Source organism: Purpureocillium lilacinum, assembly GCF_023168085.1.
Source record: "Purpureocillium lilacinum CBS 284.36 DNA, scaffold_2, whole genome shotgun sequence".
Taxonomy (NCBI): Eukaryota; Fungi; Ascomycota; class Sordariomycetes; order Hypocreales; family Ophiocordycipitaceae; genus Purpureocillium; species Purpureocillium lilacinum.
In genome coordinates, this window is record NW_027072112.1 from 2640895 (window position 1) to 2660069 (window position 19175).

The 19175-nt window shown below is 61.2% G+C and overlaps 6 protein-coding genes across 6 annotated transcripts; 3 read left to right on the forward strand and 3 right to left on the reverse strand.

The window, feature by feature from the left end:
• Positions 1-1024: 1024 nt before the first annotated feature.
• On the forward strand, positions 1025-2472 carry PLICBS_002576 (uncharacterized protein; the record flags this gene model as incomplete). Its single annotated transcript, XM_018322267.2, has 3 exons — positions 1025-1289; positions 1386-1554; positions 1617-2472. The coding sequence occupies 3 exons, from the start codon at positions 1025-1027 to the stop codon at positions 2470-2472; spliced, it is 1290 nt and encodes a 429-aa protein (XP_018179747.1).
• A 438-nt stretch (positions 2473-2910) lies between these two features.
• On the reverse strand, positions 2911-4476 carry PLICBS_002577 (uncharacterized protein; the record flags this gene model as incomplete). Its single annotated transcript, XM_018322268.1, has 1 exon — positions 2911-4476. The coding sequence occupies one exon, from the start codon at positions 4474-4476 to the stop codon at positions 2911-2913; it is 1566 nt and encodes a 521-aa protein (XP_018179748.1).
• Positions 4477-5218: 742 nt separating this feature from the next.
• Positions 5219-5977, forward strand: PLICBS_002578 (uncharacterized protein; the record flags this gene model as incomplete). The annotated part of the gene is made up of 2 exons (XM_018322269.2): positions 5219-5317; positions 5438-5977. The coding sequence occupies 2 exons, from the start codon at positions 5219-5221 to the stop codon at positions 5975-5977; spliced, it is 639 nt and encodes a 212-aa protein (XP_018179749.1).
• A 572-nt stretch (positions 5978-6549) lies between these two features.
• PLICBS_002579 (phosphoglucomutase-2) lies at positions 6550-8489 on the forward strand (the record flags this gene model as incomplete). The annotated part of the gene is made up of 5 exons (XM_018322270.2): positions 6550-6602; positions 6718-6815; positions 6871-7074; positions 7135-8148; positions 8197-8489. The coding sequence occupies 5 exons, from the start codon at positions 6550-6552 to the stop codon at positions 8487-8489; spliced, it is 1662 nt and encodes a 553-aa protein (XP_018179750.1).
• Positions 8490-8881: 392 nt separating this feature from the next.
• On the reverse strand, positions 8882-10861 carry PLICBS_002580 (uncharacterized protein; the record flags this gene model as incomplete). The annotated part of the gene is made up of 10 exons (XM_018322271.2): positions 8882-8955; positions 9035-9196; positions 9265-9392; positions 9451-9562; positions 9627-9853; positions 9905-9979; positions 10032-10102; positions 10162-10229; positions 10300-10376; positions 10431-10861. 10 exons carry the CDS (start codon positions 10859-10861, stop codon positions 8882-8884), a joined length of 1425 nt encoding a protein of 474 aa, XP_018179751.1.
• A 1842-nt stretch (positions 10862-12703) lies between these two features.
• Positions 12704-13203, reverse strand: PLICBS_002581 (non-histone chromosomal protein 6; the record flags this gene model as incomplete). Its single annotated transcript, XM_018322272.2, has 3 exons — positions 12704-12727; positions 12788-13005; positions 13143-13203. 3 exons carry the CDS (start codon positions 13201-13203, stop codon positions 12704-12706), a joined length of 303 nt encoding a protein of 100 aa, XP_018179752.1.
• Between the last annotated feature and the right edge of the window lie 5972 nt (positions 13204-19175).

Consider the following 19175-nt stretch of genomic DNA (forward strand, 5'->3'; position numbering starts at 1 on the left):
TACGGAGCACGATGGAAGCCACGAGGATTATGTACTCCCACTGCAGTAAATTGCGTGTGCGTGACCTTCTTGTGGTATGTACGGAGAAGAATGCAGCGGCTCGTGAAAGGGAAAGAGCCTCCTTCCGCAGAGACCACACCAGCCTCCCGGCAGTGCAGTGACCAACAGCGCCTCGCAAAGAATGTAAGTTAGTTGGACCTCACTCTGCCTGGCCGTCCGCCACCACCCGCCCGCAGCCCAACCTCCAAGCACATCCACTCTCCCTCATCCCTCCCGATCACCGCGCAACAGCTGAACGCCCTCGTCACCACCATGGCACCACCACCGCAACCACCAGCACCCGCGCCGCGCTGTGCGTCGGTGCGCCAGCCCGCGCTGCCACCGCCCGCGACACGACGAGCCCATGGGCCGTGGAGCCAAACAGAAGAAATTGCCTGCCCCAGCGCCGTCCAAGGCGGCCTCGTGCGCTGTTCACGGCGCCATTCCCGACTCGGCGCTGACCATTGGGCCCAATGCATTCAGCTCGTGCCGCCAACGATGATGCGCCGAATGAGACAGCCTCCCGCAGGCGCCACCGTCCAGGGTCCCAGGGCCCGAGCCAGGGGGGATGTCGCCTCTCGCTGGGCTGAATTTGGTCCCGCGGCTGTGGCTCCCAGTCAGTCGTGAGGCGTCGCCGCGGGCGCCCGGCTGGAGGAGGATCACATCGAGGACGCGCCTCGAGGAGCCAGACCCCTAGAGGCCCAGACGATTGTCGCCGCGAGCTCGCGACCGAGGCCACCCCTGTTTCCGCCGGCCTATTGAGCCAGCGCGCCTTCGCCGTGGGATTCTGCGGCTATTTCCCTTGCGCCGGCGGACGGCTCAACCTCTCTCCCCTTCATTTGCTTGTCCCAGCCCTGCCTGTTGTTGTTGAGACAAGCAAACGACTTTTGTCAGTGCGTTGCGCTGCTGTTGCTGCCGCCGTTGACGTCGACTCACGATCGCAGTCACGGACCTCAACGCTCATCGGCAACCACGGGCCACCACGATGATTCGCGCTGCTGCCATTCTGCTGGCCGTGGGGGCCGTCACCCCGGCCGCTGCCTCCGCCGCGGGCTCGGAGCGGTCATGGACCTCTCCCAAGGAGACGGATTCAGTCCTCATGGCCGAGGAGCAGCTGCAGATGGGATTCTCGCCGCGGCCCACGCCGGCGCCGCAACCCCGCGGTATCTTTGGCCGCATGGACCTGGTGCCGCGACTGGACGGCTATACCCTGGGGCCGGCGACCTGCGGATTCGTCAAGTCCAATGGGAGTGAGTGATGATCCAAAGCTTCCCGGACGCGACGAGAAATCTAGGACTCGCAGCATGCCAAACATAGGGCGTGGTTGCTGACATTTGGATGTCTAGACTCCTTCACTTGCGTTGCCAACACGGCAACATGTACCGACGTTAATGGCTTCATGGGCTGTTGCCAGCCGAATCAGCAATGCACCAGGATCCAGACGGTGTGCATTGACTATGCCTCTTCCAAGGCAGGAAAGTGTGATCTCTTGTCCGACTTTCACACCGTTTGTTGGTATGCCGTCCTATCTTAGCTCCGGCCCGTAACCTTTTCGCTGACTCAATCGATGCATATAGCTCGGCAACGGCGCCCGCCTGCTACACTTACCTCATGGAGAGGACCGGCGGCAAGAACTCTGGGAGCGTCGTCACGGCACTTGCGTGCTACACCACCTCGGGCACCGCGACCCTCCTAGACTACGACCCCTCTTGGTCCCGGACGCACAGCTTCGCCTCAAGCACCTCATCCACGTCGTCGTCTGAGTCCTCTACCACGGCCACTGCCACAACGTCGCAGACGTCTGCTGCAACTACCTCCTCGGACGGCGGTGACGGCGGCGGTGGCAGCAAGACCAATGTCGGCGCTATTGCCGGTGGCACCGTGGGAGGTGTCGCCGCCATCGGCCTCGTCGGCCTGGCTGCGTTTCTTCTGCTGCGTCGCAAGAAGAAGGGCAAGGACTCCGACGTGCACAGCTCTCCCCAACAGGCCATGTCCCAGCACACGGCCCAGAGCCCGCCGCAAGGATATCCCCCGACCTCACCAGCTCCCCAGAGCTATCAGGGCTATTCTCCCGCTCCTCAGGGCCCGTACGACCCCCACATGAGCATGTACAGCCAGCAGCAGCCCTACTCCCCGCAGAGCGGCTACCAGCAGCAGTATCCGCAGCAGTTCCAGCAGCCATACCCTCAGCAGGGCGCATACCCGCAGCAATACGGCGCCGCGGGTTTCCCCGTGTCGTCGACCGGCTCGCCGCCACCTCACACGACTCCGAGCCCGAACATGACGGACAACCGTGAGCACAGCGGTGTTCCCTCGAGCCCGCATGGCGCGTCGCCGCCCCCGCCGGGCGGTGAGCACGGCCACCAGCAGCCGCAAGAGCTGGGCACGGTGGCGCCCCTGGGTAACGAGGGCAACCGGGCTGAGCTCAGCTAGAGGGAGCGGACGGACGAGATGATGAGGTCAAGACACAGAGACGGGCGCAGAGATATCCCTAGTCGCAGAGTTGCTTCTGAGAGCATGCCGAGACGTGAGTGACGGGAGGATTCATTCTGGGGTCAGTTGGCGCAAAGGTTGTCTGCTCACGATCCGCCAAGTATTCTCTTTGCAGTCTTGGTATACCAGAGAGCATAGCAAAGACGGGTGTAATCATTCCCTACATAAGCACACATTTTCGAAATGGAGGACATAATCCCAACGTATAAAGCAATACACTACGAGTAAAGTTTCATTATACGTGTCCCATGGAATTATAAGTGTATAGATCGTGCCTGCATTGCAAATCCCGTCCTTGGCCTTCGACAAAGTGTCATACGAAATACCGAGTCAACCGTTTCCTTGCCAGGCACCGCCCGGCAGAGTCTCCAAGCTAAGCTACGAAGCCTTGACAACGTTGTCATCCCAGTACTTTTGCCAGTCCACGACCTTGTTGTCCACGCGGGCCTCTTCGGCGGCGAAGACGAGGGCGTGGCTGCGGATGACCTCGTCGAGGGTGCAGCCGACAAACTCGTTCTGGGCCTTTTCGGCGTGCCAGGCGTGGTTCTTGACCATGTCGCAGGCCAGCACGAACTGGCGCGTCAGGCCCTTGTCGCCGCCGCCGTGGCCGAGGTCCTCGAGGCGGGGCTCGAACGTCTTGGTCTCGCCCGTGTTGAAGTCCTCGAAGACGATGGTGCGCGAGTCGGCGTAGATCTCGCCGTGCTCGCCGTAGAAGCGGGAGAAGCGCTCGCACTGGCGCTTGGTCTGGGCGGCCATGTGAAAGGTGACGCGCTTGGCGGGGCGGTTGGACTCTGGCCAGGTGATGGTGACGAACTGGTCGTCGCAGACGTTGTTGTCCGTCTCGAAGACGCAGCGGCCGAACCAATTGCGGGAGCTCACCACATCGGCCGGCGTGTTCTCGTCCCAGTCCTCCTCTAGAACCTTGGTCATGGCGGTGACGCGCTCATCTTGCGTCTTGTAGTCTTCAATGTCGTGCACGACGATGTCTATAGGCCACTTGGTGTTGCCGCGGCCGAGGCCGATGGTGTCTCCCAAGTAGATGTTCTTGGCCGAGTACTTGCACCCAGAGTCGCCGAGGGGGCACTTGGTGCAGTTGGTGGCGGAGCCGGCGGCGGCGGGCTTGCGGCTCCTCTTGAAGAACTGGACGTCGCCAGTGGAGGAGATGTGCTCGGGGAGGTGAGGCTCGCCCTGGCCGGCCTTTTCCGGGGAGCACAGCAGCCACAACAGGAGGTCGATGTCGTGGCAGCTCTTGGTGAGGAGAGATGGGGCGCTCGTCTTCTCGTTGCGCCAGTTGCCGCGGACAAACGAGTGCGTAAAGTGCCACCACCCCACGGGCTCGGTGTGCACGGCGCTGTTGATCTCGCCGAGGATGCGGTCCTCGACCAGCAGCTTGCGGAGCATGAGGTTGTGGGGGCTGTAGCGCAGGACATGGCCGATGGAGAAGATCTTCTGGCCCTGCAGCGGCTTGAGGGCGCGGTACATGGCGAGGCAGTCGGCGAGGTTGGTGGCCAGGGGCTTCTCGCACATGATGTGGATGTCGAGCGCGGCAAGGCCGACGACGACCTCGCGGTGCATCTCGTCGAGGACGCACACGAAGGCGCCGTCGACGCCCGGGGGGACGTTTGCCTCGCCGGCGGCGACGCGCTCACGGCGCTTCTGCTCGTACTCGACGAACTCGCGCCAGTTGGCGAAGCTCTGGCCCTCCTTAGGCCCGCCGTCGGGGCCCCAGATGTGCTTGCGGCCGAGGAGCTCGCGCTTGAAGCGGAGGGGCTCGGCGACGGCGGCGACGACGCCGTTGGAGACGGTGTCGATGGCGTTGGCGTAGCATTGGCCCCGGGAGCCGGCGCCGACGATGAGGAACCGCGGTGGAGAGGCGGAGAAGTCGGGCCTGGGCGGGCCGTCGACGTCGACGTTGCCCAGCGCGGGGTCCTTGACGCCAACCATGTCGCCAAGTGTCTTGTGCGCCCGCTGCAGAAGGGGGAGTGTAGTATGTAGAGCTTGACCTGAACTGATGGAAGGGACAGAGGAGATGCGATGGGCTGGGCCGAACTGTCACTCTGGTATACTTGGGTGTCCCTTGTTGCGTGTCGACGACGACGATGCAAACGGATGGTGTCTTACATCAAGTTGAGGATGGAAAGGGGGAGATGATATCTCGCCCGCGCGTCAGCGAGGGGAAGAGGACCAGCAGTCGAGGAGGAGGCGGTCTCCGGCAACGGACTCGCAAGCTGTTCGCCTAACGGAGCTGCAATTAACTCGACATGGATCGATGAAGCAGGTGACGATGTCCAAGTGGAACTCGGGGAGTCGACCAGAGCTTCCAGGTTTGGGGCCCCGGATGGGGCTCGCAGCCGAGCCGACCCAATAGCCGCTCGGCCATTGGGAATACGCAACGTTTCAGCGCTATGGGCAACCACTCAGGCCTTGCCGAACCCCTGGAGGGGGGCACACCATCACCCGTCAGCGGGGTTGCGGCACGCTGTAGGAGGGCGCCACTCTTGCCCACGCCGTACCATCCCGCGAGTGGGATGGAGGGGCACCTGCCGCCTCTCTCCGCCATCATTCGCTTCCAGCGAGCAGGGTCCCTTTGACGACTGCTTTCAAACGCCGACTCGACCGGGCAAGCACGCCGTCAGCGCCGGGTTTATCGTGACTGAAGAGTTGGCCGGCTTGTCACTGCTGAACTATGCCGACCGGACCGGACGCCGGACGCCCTGCCGCCGCCGGGAACAATGGCGCCGTCAAATCTGCCACTGACGATCCCCTTGTGTGGATCGACTGCGAGGTATGTCCGTCGCATTTTATGCTGCCTTGACTTCAATTCGGGTCACGCAAGACCCCAATGTCTGCTCTGGGCAGACGCGTACCAGCACCGTCAGGAATGCCAGACTCACCGGCCTGGTAGATGACCGGCCTCGACCCCGACAAGGAAGAGATTCTTGAAATCTACTGCATCATCACGACGGGTAGCCTGGAAGTCCTGGACGATGAGGGCTTCCATGCCGTCGTCCACTGGCCGCAGTCTCGCCTCGACGAGATGGACGAGTGGTGCACTGCCACGCACGGCAAATCTGGACTCACAGCCGCCGTCGTTTCCTCAACGACGACGCCCGAAGAGGCCGCCGAGGGCCTGTATCGCTACGTGACGAGGCTCATCCCTGAGAGCCGTAAGGGACTGCTCGCGGGCAACAGCGTCCACGCCGACCGCGCGTTCCTGAGGCGAGAGCCCTACGCCAAGGTCATAGACCACCTGCACTATCGGCTCCTCGACGTCAGTGCCATCAAGGAGGCGGCTCGGCGCTGGAGTCCAAAGCAGGTCATCACCAAGGCGCCGTCCAAGAAGGGGCGCCACGTGGCGAGGGACGACATCCTGGAGAGCATTGAGGAAGCGCGGTACTTCCGAGATGCCATCTTCAGAGGCGGGGATGGGGCAGCTTCGACGTGACGTTTGACACGGAGCTGAGGAAGACGCTCTTAGAGTGGTCGTTGGCAGCTGAGGCTATTCCCGGATGCGAGCAGCAAGGTTGGAGGCGCAGCCCTCCATTGCCACCGGCAACGCGGTTATTGACTTCCCGTCCGTCGATCAACCGATCCTTGGCGGAAAGATGCAGCCAAAGCCTTCCACGTCCATCACATCTTTGGCGTGATGCATGCTTGTATGCAGCTTGTCACCTCCACGCCTGCGTCCCGTTTCCTCAACTGGGTGGCCGGACCAAGGTGGTCCGGAGGTTCAGCATGGCGGGCAGTTAGCACTGTACGCGCTCTGCGAAAGTACGCGTCCAAAGACAGTGTCGATAACGCGCCAGATGCGCCGCTGCGCCTACCCCTCCATCGTGCCACCTCAGGTTAGGACCAACAAAACAGTCTACCCCACCATCGTTCGTCAATTGTGAGCTCCATTTACGTAGCTCCCCTGTCATCTGAGAGCTCCCCTCTCTTGGCATCTTCTCTTGACCTTCGCATCCACGATTCTTCGCCCCGCACAGACTTCACACGCCCATGCCCATTGCCTCAACCATGGACGTCAAGACTGTCGAGTTCAAGCCTTTTCAGGACCAGAAGCCGGGCACGTACGTCGCTCCCTCACCGCTCCAGGCACAATCAGCTCCAGTCCCCCCACCTCCATCTCGTGATTCTCCGAATCTGCTGTTGGGCGACAACTGACGCAACGTTTCACGTTGACAGCTCGGGCCTGCGCAAAAAGGTCACCGTCTTCCAGCAGCCGCACTACAGCGAGGCCTTCGTCACGAGCATTCTCCTCTCTATCCCTGAGGGAGTCGAGGGTGAGGAACGCCGCCGCACAACGGCCCCCGCGCTCGCGCTGACCCAAGCCTGCAGGCTCCTTCCTCGTTATCGGTGGTGATGGCCGCTTCTGGAACCCCGAGGTCGTCCAGCTAATCGCCAAGATCAGCGCCGCCTACGGCGTCAAGAAGCTCCTCATCGGCCAGCACGGCATTCTGTCAACGCCCGCAGCCAGCCATGTCATCCGCCTCCGCAAGGCCACCGGTGGCATTTTGCTCACGGCCAGCCACAACCCCGGCGGTAGGCCTTCTGAACTGTCATGAGGTCATCCATCGTGCGTGGCTAACGCTCTTTCTCCAGGTCCCACGAACGACTTTGGCATCAAGTACAACCTGGCCAATGGAGGCCCTGCCCCCGAGTCCGTCACCAACAAGATCTACGAGACGTCCAAGACCTTGACGTCGTACAAGATTACATCGATCCCGGACATCGACATTTCGACCATTGGAACAAAGACATATGGCTCCCTCGAGGTCGAGATCATCGACAGCACTGCCGACTACGTGGCCATGCTCAAGGACATCTTCGACTTTGACACCATCAAGAAGTTCTTCTCGGCCCACCCCGACTTCAAGATCCTCTTCGATGGCCTCCACGGCGTGACTGGCCCCTACGGAAAGGCCATCTTCGAGAAGGAGCTGGGTCTGTCCGGCGCCACGCAAAATTGCATCCCTAGCCCCGACTTCAATGGCGGCCACCCCGACCCCAACCTCACCTACGCGCACTCCCTTGTCGAGGTCGTCGACAAGAACAACATTCCCTTCGGTGCTGCCTCGGATGGTGACGGTGACCGCAACATGATTTACGGAGCCAATGCCTTCGTCTCCCCCGGTGACTCGCTTGCCATCATCGCCCACCACGCTCATCTTATCCCGTACTTCAAGAAGAACGGCGTCAACGGCCTCGCCCGCTCCATGCCCACATCTGGCGCCGTCGACCTCGTCGCCAAGGCGCAGAAGCTGGAGTGCTACGAGGTGCCCACTGGGTGGAAGTTCTTCTGCGCCCTTTTCGACGCCAAGAAGCTGTCCATCTGCGGCGAGGAGAGCTTCGGCACGGGCAGCGACCATATTCGCGAGAAGGACGGCCTGTGGGCCATTGTTGCCTGGTTGAACATCATTGCCGCCCTCGGCGTCCAGAACCCCGGCGTCAAGCCTTCGATCAAGCAGATCCAGAAGGACTTCTGGAACCAGTACGGCCGTACCTTCTTCACCCGCTACGACTATGAGAATGTCGACTCGGATGGCGCCAACAAGGTCGTCGGCGAGCTCAACAAGCTCGTTGCCGACTCGAGCTTTGTGGGCAGCAAGATTGGAGGTGAGTTTGAATCTTCAGTAGCGATGTCCAGACCCCTAACAGCAGCAGAACGCACCGTCACCAAGGCGGGAAACTTCTCCTACACGGATCTGGATGGCTCCGTCGCCTCCAACCAGGGCCTGTACGCGTGCTTCTCGTCTGGCAGCCGCATCGTCGTCCGCCTTTCCGGCACAGGCTCGTCTGGTGCCACTATCCGGCTCTACATCGAGCAGCACAGCAGCGACCCCTCGACCTACGACATGGATGCCCAAGACTTCCTCAAGGCCGAGGTCAAGTTCGCCACGGAGTTGCTCAAGTTCAAGGAGCATGTCGGGCGTGATGAGCCCGATGTTAAGACGTGAGGAACAGCTTGGCGTTGCGAAAAGGGCGATGAGAGTCTCGCCTATCGGGTAACACAAGAGGAGGTAGCTTCACGGGAGGGGGCAGTTTCATGGTTCGAACGTACAGTAGCACATTCCGTCCATCATGCACCGATAGCGCGGCCGAGCCTTGCGGACTCCCTTTTGTTTGCCTTTGTGCCAGATAAGAAAACGAAATTGAATGATTTGATGCCGAAGCGGCCCAGTCCCGTCCCTGGATGCTTTTGATCTGCCGTTCTATGCCAAATTCGATGCCAGAGACTGCCTGCGCCACGCTAATGATTGCAACAACGAAACATGCGAGCCCGGTTCTTGCAGTACATCACCATCCTCGGCTGCATCATGGCTAAGCAAGTGACACGTAAAATGCGATGTTAGACGCCGTTCGCTGCCATGACGGCCGGACCGGCTGCTGGCGGGTAGAAGAATTCCTCGAATCGACGAGCAGCTGCACAAGTCAGCATCGTGACAACCGAACCCCTAAGTGTAAAAATCTAGTTGGACGCTGCGTCGAATCTGCGACATACCTTCGTCGCTGATAAAGTTAATCTCAAAGGCGCCGATGCGGCCGCGGCGCTGATTCTGCTGCCGATACTGTCTGCAAAAGACGTACAGCTGGATGTCCGCCAGCCGGACCCTGTGTCGGGAGATTCGTTTCAGCCATGTCGGTGAAGATGATTGATGCGTTACTATTACGACGACAGATGATCAGATCAGAACACTAGACTGCGAGGTGCTGCTGCTTGTCGCTCCCTACCAAACGCCGTCCACACGGGGCACTGGCGAAGCTCGCCGTCCCAGACAGCGGCGTGCAGGCGTAGAGCTTTGGTCGCCCGATCTTCGTATACGATGAGGGAGTGTTTGAAGCCGTCATCGAGGATTCGTCTAGGGCCATGGGTCAGAACGAAGCTGAGCAGGGCTACGGAAGGAGTGTTGTTCCTACGCTTGGAAGTGCTTCTGCTCCTCTTTAAGCGTATACTCTTCTGGGCCCAGTTGAACCGTGAGTCGATTCCGAGCCTTGAGAGAGACGAACGTCGAGTGCATGAGCACGAGTTCTTTCATACGTTAGCCATTCGGCCAGCAAACAGACCAAAGGGTGTATAGACGTGGCACGCATACCTTCCCATGTCATGAAACACAAGACTGCCCAGGTCTTGGAGCGTTTCTCGGAGCGACTCCATCGCTTGAACTGCAAGCAGCTGCCGTTTCTCTCGATGCAAAGTTCATGAACACCGCGTAGCGCGAACCACGGCGTCCCCTGATCGAATATGCGCAAAAGCAGGTACGGGGATGCGTCTCGGCTATTCCGATACACTGTCAACGAGATTTGGTCGTCGTCGAAGGAACTAATACCGTCAGAGGGGCATAGCGTCAAGTACATGAAGCAGGACTCTAACCGTCGAAACAGAATCTTGGAATTGGGCGGAACATCCAGGTGGCCCCAGGGACGATGTGGACCCAAGGATTTGGACCTGCCAAAGGAGTCAATGAACGTCGGCACTCTCGCAACGTTGCGACCTGTACATTTGCTGCCGCCCAAGAGCGGTTCGAGAAGGCAATGGGAGCGAGAATATGTTTTCGGCCCAGTGTACAGCCTATTTTGCTGAGTCAGGGCCTGGCCACGAGGTCTCTGATATTTGATCGTGCAACTTACCGGATCGAGGTCGACGGCGGGTAGAGCATCATAGCGTACGATGGGACCAACTTGCACCGGGGGAAGAGCTTTACAAGCGGTAAGCGGAAGCGGTAAGCGGAAAGGGCACCCTCGATGCGCAAGTGGCGGCTAACTTACGAATGCCTCTGGCGTCGCGGAGCCGCAGTATTTGGCGGCGTAGCTTCTCCAGCAGGTTCAGGTCGAAGTTGGGTGACCTATGGTCGAACGTCAACATATGCGCAACATCGATGGTCGGCAAAACGCCGCACCTGACAAGCAAGTCCCGCAGGCAGCCCAGATACTGGTTGTAAGCCATAAAGCGGCTGGGCAGCGATAGCCCGCCTGCCTCGTTCGTCATGGTATGATACATGTTTCGCCACCTGTTCACCTTGGATCTCGTACGGTCCTCATAATGCGAAGTGACGTCCCTCAGAGACCTGGATAAACAAGGTAGAAGGATGTTGAGGGGGTTGAGAATTAAAGGGACGCGGTCCTGGTGAACCTGGGAGAGGTCGGCCAGTTCGCGGAGAGTCCGGCTTCCGGCCCGAACCTCCTCCATTACTGCAGTCAGGTGAGGGTTGCTGGGCTCGTTCAGGGCAGCGCGCAAGCCCTCGAGCTGGAACGCGACGACATCGGATCTTTCGGCCTCGACACAGCAGCCTCGGAGCAGATGGGCATCGACCTGGGTAGCCAGTTCCATAGCGTCACACTACCCCAATGCCTCGGCGTGTAGCTCAGTCAGACTGCCATGACCGACGGCTGGGGTCGGGCACTGATCTGGCGATGGGTGACGGCTCCGTTGGTGGTCCCATGGTCCTCACGCGCGCAGGACCTTTCCAGAAACACCAGCGGGTGCGCACGTCGCCAGACGGCAAGCGGGCTTCGCCTTGCCTTGGCCGAGTGCAGGAGGTAGCAATAAACGGGACAATTGGGTCGCAGTAGCCCAGACAGCAACGAGGTAGAGGGCGGCAAGTGGTCAAGTGGTCGCGCAAAAAATCAATGCGGCTCTTCTGAGGGCCGATTGACACGGACTCTTATCCCAACGGGCGGGGGCTTGCCAGCGAGCCTGCAGCATCCGTCCAGGAAGGGGTTAGAGCCACCTGCAGCATTCGAGGTCCGACGACTCTGGAACAACACTCGTTGATGACAGAGGCACCCGAAATGAGTGCCAGCACGACAACGACCTTGGCATTGGTGCTGGGGTCGCAGGCCACTCGCGGCAGCGCCCACTGGAAACGACGACCATTTAGCCGTCCCGACATGGCCTGCACGACTGAGTTCAGGGGTCTCTCGGGACCGTCTCGTGGCGGGCGCCGCAAGAGGTCGCTTGATCGTCAGCCCGGAGACTGGCTAGTCCGAGAACGACGTCCGTGGTGGGCCGGCCACGCTTCTTTTCTTCTGCGACGACGTCTTTGTTGGCGCGCCGTGTGCACATCACCAGGCGCGGGCGGTGTGTTCATAACGACCTTGCGCAGGCGCGGCAGCTTCTCAGAGCCTGCCACGAAAGCAAGCGTCTGTCGACGGGCTGGCTTGCACCGCGCGGAGTAGCTCGACGCATGGGAGTGGACGCTGGCGTGAGCACGGCCGGGGCTAGACTGGAGCGGCACTTGCATAACGCATCCGATGCTGGTGCTGGTGCTGCTGGTGCTGCAACGGCCAGCCGACGGCGGATAGTCAGTCTGTCGCCCGCGAGAGGCCCAGCGACAGCCGTGCATGGCGTGGTTAACAGACGTCTGTTGCGCTGGCGGGGCTGATACCCCATCCCGTCCGGCTAGGGTCCTGGAGTGCGTCGGGCAAGCAGGTGTTGCGGTCGCGACGTCGCCATGCATAGCTTGCTTGCAGGCCGTGATTGGGCGCGATGTGTTAGTGAAGCCGGACGTCGCAGCGCACCAAGGCCGCACGACAGCTTGCCGGGCGATGGCACGGCCCGAGGAGCGCGTCGACAAAACTCGGTGTTGAGCAGGGAAGCCATTGGGCCCGGGCAAAGCTGCTTCTGCCTGGGAGATGGTGGGAGATGCCCGTGATTAAATAGCTGCACTTTGCCAGAGGCGAGGCGGACTCTGTCTTGGGGCCAGTGTAAGCGCAGGCAGGCGCAGCCCGCCTCGGACTTGGCCTCAGGCACCACCTACCCAGGCAGCCCAGTCACATGTCTCGTCACATGAGCCCCTTCTGAGAGTCACCTTCATGAGGACAATCCGCCCGTTTGCTGATGGTCAGGGCGTATGCATGTCCCTCTTTCACGCATCACAAGCGACCGCGCACGTCAAGCAATAGTTGTACATATGTTCTCATTCATAAGTCTCGTGGCGTTATGATGATCGCGATCACGGTGGCTCACGACGACAAGCGACTGAGAAGATAGCCTGCAGCTCACCGGCCGCCATACAGATCACAAAGTCATTGTTTGAGAGACCCAGTTCCGTTGATTCCGGCACCTGAAAAGCAAAAGCGCGCATCCCGTCCCGCAGTCATACAACACCGCCATTCCCAAGATACAAGGAAAAAAGATTAAGACCACCCAACTCAACCCGGTGCGTCCGGCTTAAGAAGAGTCATCGGCCTCAGCCTGCGAAACGTGTTAGTTCACTCTTGTCAAGCGTGCCTCAGGATAGAGTGGCGTTCCTACGTTGTAAGCCTGCTTCTCGTCCTCGTAGCGCTTCTTGTCAGCAGCGGCCTTGGCCTCATACGGGGCCCGCTGCTTGTCGTTCAGGGCCTTCCATCGCTCGCCCAGGAGCTTGCCGACCTGGCCGAAGGTGATGCCGGGGTTCTCCTCACGGACGTTCTCGCGCTGCTCGTTGGCGAAGAACATGTACGCAGAGAGACCACGCTTGGGAGCGTTGGGGTCTGGTGCCATCAGTGGCACGATCTTGGGCATGGCGCAAGTGCAGAGAGGAAGCATGGTTGCTGCGCAATAAAGCTGCAGCCTCCAGCTGCCCGTCTGGCTCGCGACGGATCTTACGGGGGAAAAGAGCACGACTTACCCTTCTTGCCGCGTCTCTTGACCTCCTTGGCGCCACGCTTGCTAGCTGCTGCCTTAGGCATTTTGATGAATTGAGTCTGCGTGGTTCGTGTCAGCAAGCGGGATTGAATAATGGGTAGCGAGATTCATAAAAGTGCAGAGAGACGTGGGTGCAGTGGCAGGCAGGGTGGAAACGTGTTGCGGCGCGACGAGCGAAGTCAATGGTGAAGTGGTGACTGCGTACGCGCTGCGAGCCGCCGATGGGGCCGGTGACGCGACACGCGATTGTGTGGTGGAGGTCGGTGTAAGTGAATTGAGGGCCAGGGTGTTGAGTGTGAGTGAGGGCGAAGGCGAAGAGGCATTGGCGCCGCCGCCGGGGGCGCGTCACGTTGTGAAGTGCAAAAAGAGGGCAATTGAGGCTCTCCACGTACCTTGGAAGACTTTTTAGCGACGAAGAGAAGACGGTGACGGAACCGTGGTCTGCGATGCGCGAGCGCTGGTCAGCGTGTTGACCTTGGCCAGAACGGGCGCCAACGGCGCGAGGCGGTTGAAGGACGAAGAGGCCGCCATGAAGACGACGCGATTGAAGCACGATGCACCAAGGCAAACGGGCTCGCAATGCACAGTCGAAGTCAAAACAGGCCAAAAAAACGGCCGGCAAGGAGAAAAGCCGGGCGGCAAGCCGTCCGGCGACGATGCGGCGGCCGTGACCTTTGCTTTGCAGTGGTGCAGTGCCAGAGAGAGGTACTCACCAAAGGCGCGTGCTGAGTTGCGAAGAGACGCGGTTGCGGTTTGTATGGGAGGTTTTTGGGTGGGAGTTTGTATGGGAGAAGTGGGAGAGAGAGGGGAGCGCAGTATTGGGGGGGGAGGGCCAAGCACCCTTTTTACTATGGGGGAGTGATTGGGGGGAAGCACGCGCGCGAAAGCGAGCGAGCGGGTGCGGGTGCGTGTGTGTGTGTGCGCGCGTGTGTGTGTGTGAGTGCGGGCGGGCGGGCGTGTGTGTGGAGGAACGCGGCCGGCCCAGCTAACTCGCAAGTACCAGCCACGGAGGAACTGGTACAAGGGGTACCTGGGCCAGCTCCTCTGCGCGTACCTGCACATCCGGCTGGTCTGAGGCGGTCCCCCCTCCCTTCCGCCTCCAGTCCGCCTCCAGTCCCCCCTCCCAGCCCAGCGCTGCTGCTCCAGCTGTGCCCCCAGCCAGCAAGGAGTGCCCGACGGGCCAAGCACCACCGGGCACCTAACGGACGTAGTGGTAGGTCGGCCAGCAGGGCAACAGCGCCAGCGCCAGCGCCAGCGACGGCGACTGCGCCAGCACCCGCAGCACCCCCCCAGCATGGAACCTGGAACGGCCAAGAGCGGGCAGCCCGCCAGCCATCCATCCAGCCGCCAGTGCCAGGGAGCGCAGGGTTGGCCTCAGCAGCGCCGTGCCCATGCCTCCTTCTCGCACGAGTGCAGCACACACCGCCGTCGCAGTACTGAGGTTGCTCGTCGAAGGCCGGGGATGGCGTCCGGGCGGGTAGGCGGGCACTCACTCACACGCGCACGCCTCACCTTGGCTGGCCGCCGAGCGCAGACTCCCAAGGACATCCATGTACGGCACACTTGTGCAGCATCGTCCGTGGGCATCAGATGTCTTCCCCCCCCCCCTCGATGCTCTGCTCGCGGCGCGGCCGGCTGCTTGGTGCTGTCAATGGATGTCGTGTTGTCCATGTCCACCCACCTCAATATCCTGTCGCAGCATCCGGGCATCCATGGATGCCTTCCATCCGACCTCAGCTCTCCCCATGGGCTCACGCTCCAACCCATGCGCGACGGGCAAAGTGCGCGTCCCCCAGGCTGGCAGTCGATATCGGTCGTGGTACGAGCAGGTCAGACATGCCCAGCACCGCCTGGCCTCGGCTCTTGCGTGCCCCGGGCGCGACAGCATGCGTGTTATGTACCCCTCGTACCTTGGGAACAATCAGAGGCTGATGAGCATCGCCCCAGGGAGGGTCGGCCGCCTTGCCTCTGCCTGCCGTCATCTGCCTGCTGTAGTACCTTCCTTATCTACCCACACGCCCTGGGTTGGCGATGGTGAACCACTCACGCATACCACCAGCCGCAGCCTTCGCTCCAACTCACAGGAATGGGGCCAGAGCAACGCAGCCAAGGAGCTTGGACACCAGCGAGCCAAGCTGGCAATGCTGGCCGGCTGCCCGCGTCTGGCTGGCACTGGAACTCGCAGACAAGACCATGGGATGGCCGACTGCGACGCTTCTCGCCCGCTAGCTCGCTCCAGCGTTGCGCGCACCTCCGTCTCGCCTGGTTCCCCTCTCCCCCCATCGCGGAGCGAGGCGTGTTATTTTGTGTGGTACTGTATGGGTACAAGCGACACGCCATGCCTCCGGCGGAGGTACAGTACAAAGGCGTTGTACTGCGACGAGCTCCAAGTATCTCGCACTGTATACAAGTGCGCGCTTTGCCCGCCTGCGCCTCTCCTTCCATCTCGGCGCGACTGGGACATACATCCGGGCAGGAGCTGCGCTCGCGCGCCTGCTCCAACGCTCCCTTAGCTTGACTCCTTCTGGGTGCGCCTGCCCGAGGAGTCCACGGATGGTCCTCTGGGCTGTCGTACCTGCCCGTGCCAAGAGAGTTTGAACGTGCTCTGGGCGCGAAGCTTCTGCTTCCAGTTCGTCGCCAACGGAAGACAGGCGAGACGGTTGCCAATGTCCGACGCCGAAATTGCGGCCGGGCGGGTGACTCCAACAGTCCTGTCTCGTCTTGAGTTGTTGAGGCGTGACGTGCAAGGTACTCCTCGCACAGCAGGTCGGCGCGTTTGCACGAGCTCAGGTGGGTCGGCCTGGTGCAGCAACGCGACGCCCAGCATCTGGGGCTCGCTCGTCAGCCCGAGAGCTCAAGGCAGTGGAGGACGGCCCAGATGGTAGGGAGCTTCGCACTTTGTATGTACACCTGGCATGCGTTCTCTGTTCTCCGTACTCCATACATGCTTCCGTAGTCCTGTATTATGTATGTACGTACCTTCTTCTCACCTTCCCCTTCACCCTCACCTCCCCGGCCTCCGACCGCCCCCACACGAAACCTCCGCACAGTGGCCGCTACCGGAATTTGCAAGGCCCAGCGGCACGTCTCACGCAGGGGCAAGGACGTGTTGTGTAACTCGTCATCGGGGTCGTTGCTGTCATCACCCGCCAACAAGGGCAGCACGGCAGGGGCTTGAGCGCTACAGCTCCGAGCTCCCGTCGGATGTGGCAGATTGGCCCCAAGCCTGGGAGCTCTCTCGGCGGCGTGAGTGAGAATCGATCAACGTCAGCGGCGAGCGCTTGGAAGTGACCTCGCCCTCACCAAGCTCACCCAAGTGGGCACCACGACTCTACGAGTACCTCGCCCGGAAGCCACCATCTGTGACCCAAGCCAGCCTTCCAAGCCATCCTGGAGTCTGCCACGGCAGAGCAGTGGCGGAAAGGAACTGCGTTCGTGGACCACTGTGCCATGCCTCGCCGAGGATCAAAACCACCAAGATCCGTACCAGCTGCGGGCCAGCCAGAAAGAGCAGACATGCACATGGGTACACAAGACGACGAGGAAAGTTGGTACCCTGCCATCACCACTCTTTGCAACGAGCGTCGCTGCAGCGCCATCTAGGCTGGCGCGGTCCGCCGCCTTGGACGGGGGAATGCTCCGCACACTGGTCTCTTGATGGATCACTTTTGGCTCACCAGGCAAGACAAATTTCCAGATGTCCCGAGGCTGGCAATGGAAGCGCGGCGATAGTGCTCTGATGAGGAAGCCACCCATACAAACCCGAGGCCGTCCAGTGCGGCGCGAGCGGGCAGTCAAGTCATCTTGTCGAGGCCTTGGGCCAGCGAAGACGCGCGACCCGCCTGCTGCGACATCCACGGCACCTGCTCCGGCCCACAGCCCGTGGACCCGAAATAACCACGCATCCACGCTTCCGACTTTGTCGCGCAACACCACCGACACTTGGCCCAATTGGTGCAGGCGCTGCGTCCCAGGCAGAGCACCAGGTGGCTGGGAGAGAAGACTGGGCCCTGCTGAGGAGCTCCGAGTGCCAGCCTCGAGCCAAAGCGCGGCCGCGAGCGGGGTACTTGAACTCTCGCATGACGAAATGTACCGTCATACGACTTTTCCAAGTACTGGTACACGGCTATTGGTACCTAGCGCGCGCCTCTCTGTGACGGACACGGCATGCGCTGGTTCCCGCGTCCGTCACAAGCTGCAGCAGCGAAACTCCACTGGCATTGACCGGTGTGCTGGACGAGTCGCGCGGTCGCATCCGACTCTACGGAGCCCCTGAGGCAGGTAGGTATAGTAAGCAGGATCGAGAGGTTGGATTCGGCGCGGCATTGTCGTCGACAGACGAAGAGCTCTCGCGGTACGACGATGCTCCCGTTAGAGAAACAGGGCGACGCGCCGGCTGCTGCAGGTACAATCGTCGGCCGTAGGTAGGTGACCCAGACTCCAGCCTGGCGCGAGTGGGTGCCGGTTGCTCGCAAGTAGCCACCGTTTCGAGCACAGCGAGAGAGAGCTCGAGCCCGACGTGAGCTTGGTCCATGTCGCCTACCCCTTGTTCCACATGCAGGCCAGTCGAGACATGACAACCATCAAGGACGGGGGAACGGGGGCCAGAGGCGCAATCAGGAGCCAGCGGCGACCGAATCTATGAATGAGCAGAACCCTGTACTTGGTACGCGGTGCTGCGTGGCCTCCGGTGCTGCAAGCCGGTTGGGGGATGGCAGGTGGCAGGGAACGTAGGCATCTCACCTCAGGCGACGGAGCCGGCCAGGCGGCGGGAGGCAAGACGACGGACGAAGCGGGCATGCAAGGCAAGCCAGCCAAGGCAGGGCAGGGTACCTACCTGGCCAGAGGGTCAGTCCTGTATCACCCCGTGGACAGACACTCGGCGCCATTCCTTCTGCGTGCTGGGCCAAAACAAGCCCGCCCAGCCACGGCTCCGGCAGGTACACTGAGCGACTTTGGGCGGGTACGCGACACACCACTCTCTGGGTGGCTCGGTAGCGGCAGTTTGCGCTGATACTGTGCTGTACTTTGCCGGGTAGCTCCAGTTCCGTGCAGCACCTCACGCGTCCCGACGGTACCTAGTTACCCAGGCAAGCCTGGGCAGGTATGGCAGCCCGCGCAGGGCAGGTGCCTTGGCCACCCAGCCGCCGCGCCCCGGCTTCCAGGTTGCCACTCGCTCCCTGCTGCCCCTGCCGCCCTGCCGCCCTGCCGTCCCTGCCCACTCCCAGCGCGAAAACAAACGCCTCGCCTCCCAGCTCGAGCCACCGCCAGCCGACCAAGGGCGAGAGAGGGGGCAGCAATCACCACCTCGCGCTGAGGCAAAGCTCCGCCGCACTCGGACCCTTGCGTTTCTCCATGGACGCGTTCCGGTCGGCAGCCCGAGCTTACGCCCCCGGCTCTTGTCGCGTCCTGACCCCCAGTGATTGCCCCGGCTGCTCACAGCAGCGGCGAGAGGCGCTCCGTCATTCAAAGTCGCGATGCTTTGCGCACCAGCAAGTAGTATTTGCGGCATGAAACCATGACGCGTCGAGAGCACGCATGTGGTGATTTGCAAACGTCGCGGTTCGCAGCATAGGCCGGGCTAGGATACCTGCAGTGGCTTCAACTGGGGAGGCAGCGTCACGTTTATACTGGGATGACTGGGTAGTTGGCTAATGACGGAGTCCTGGGTTTTATCAGCGCAGCTACCAGTTGACCTCTCTGGCGACGCGAGGCGATGCTTGCAAGAGCCTAAGAAGACGTAAATGTAGAGCTTTCTGTCACCAGGACGAGGGCAATGAGCCTCGTCTCTGCATCGATGCAATCATGAAGTTGGCGACTGTCCTCGCTCTATCTGTTTCGCTTGCTAGAGAGGTAAAGTGCTGCTCTCGCTCGCAAGGACCAGGTTGATCTGCTGACGACGGACCACTCCAACTGGATCAGGCCCTCGGCACGCCCTCCCCCTCGGATGATGGCACACCGTTGGCCACGCCAGTGGAATTCATGACCTCTTTACCAGCGAAGGCAGCTATATACA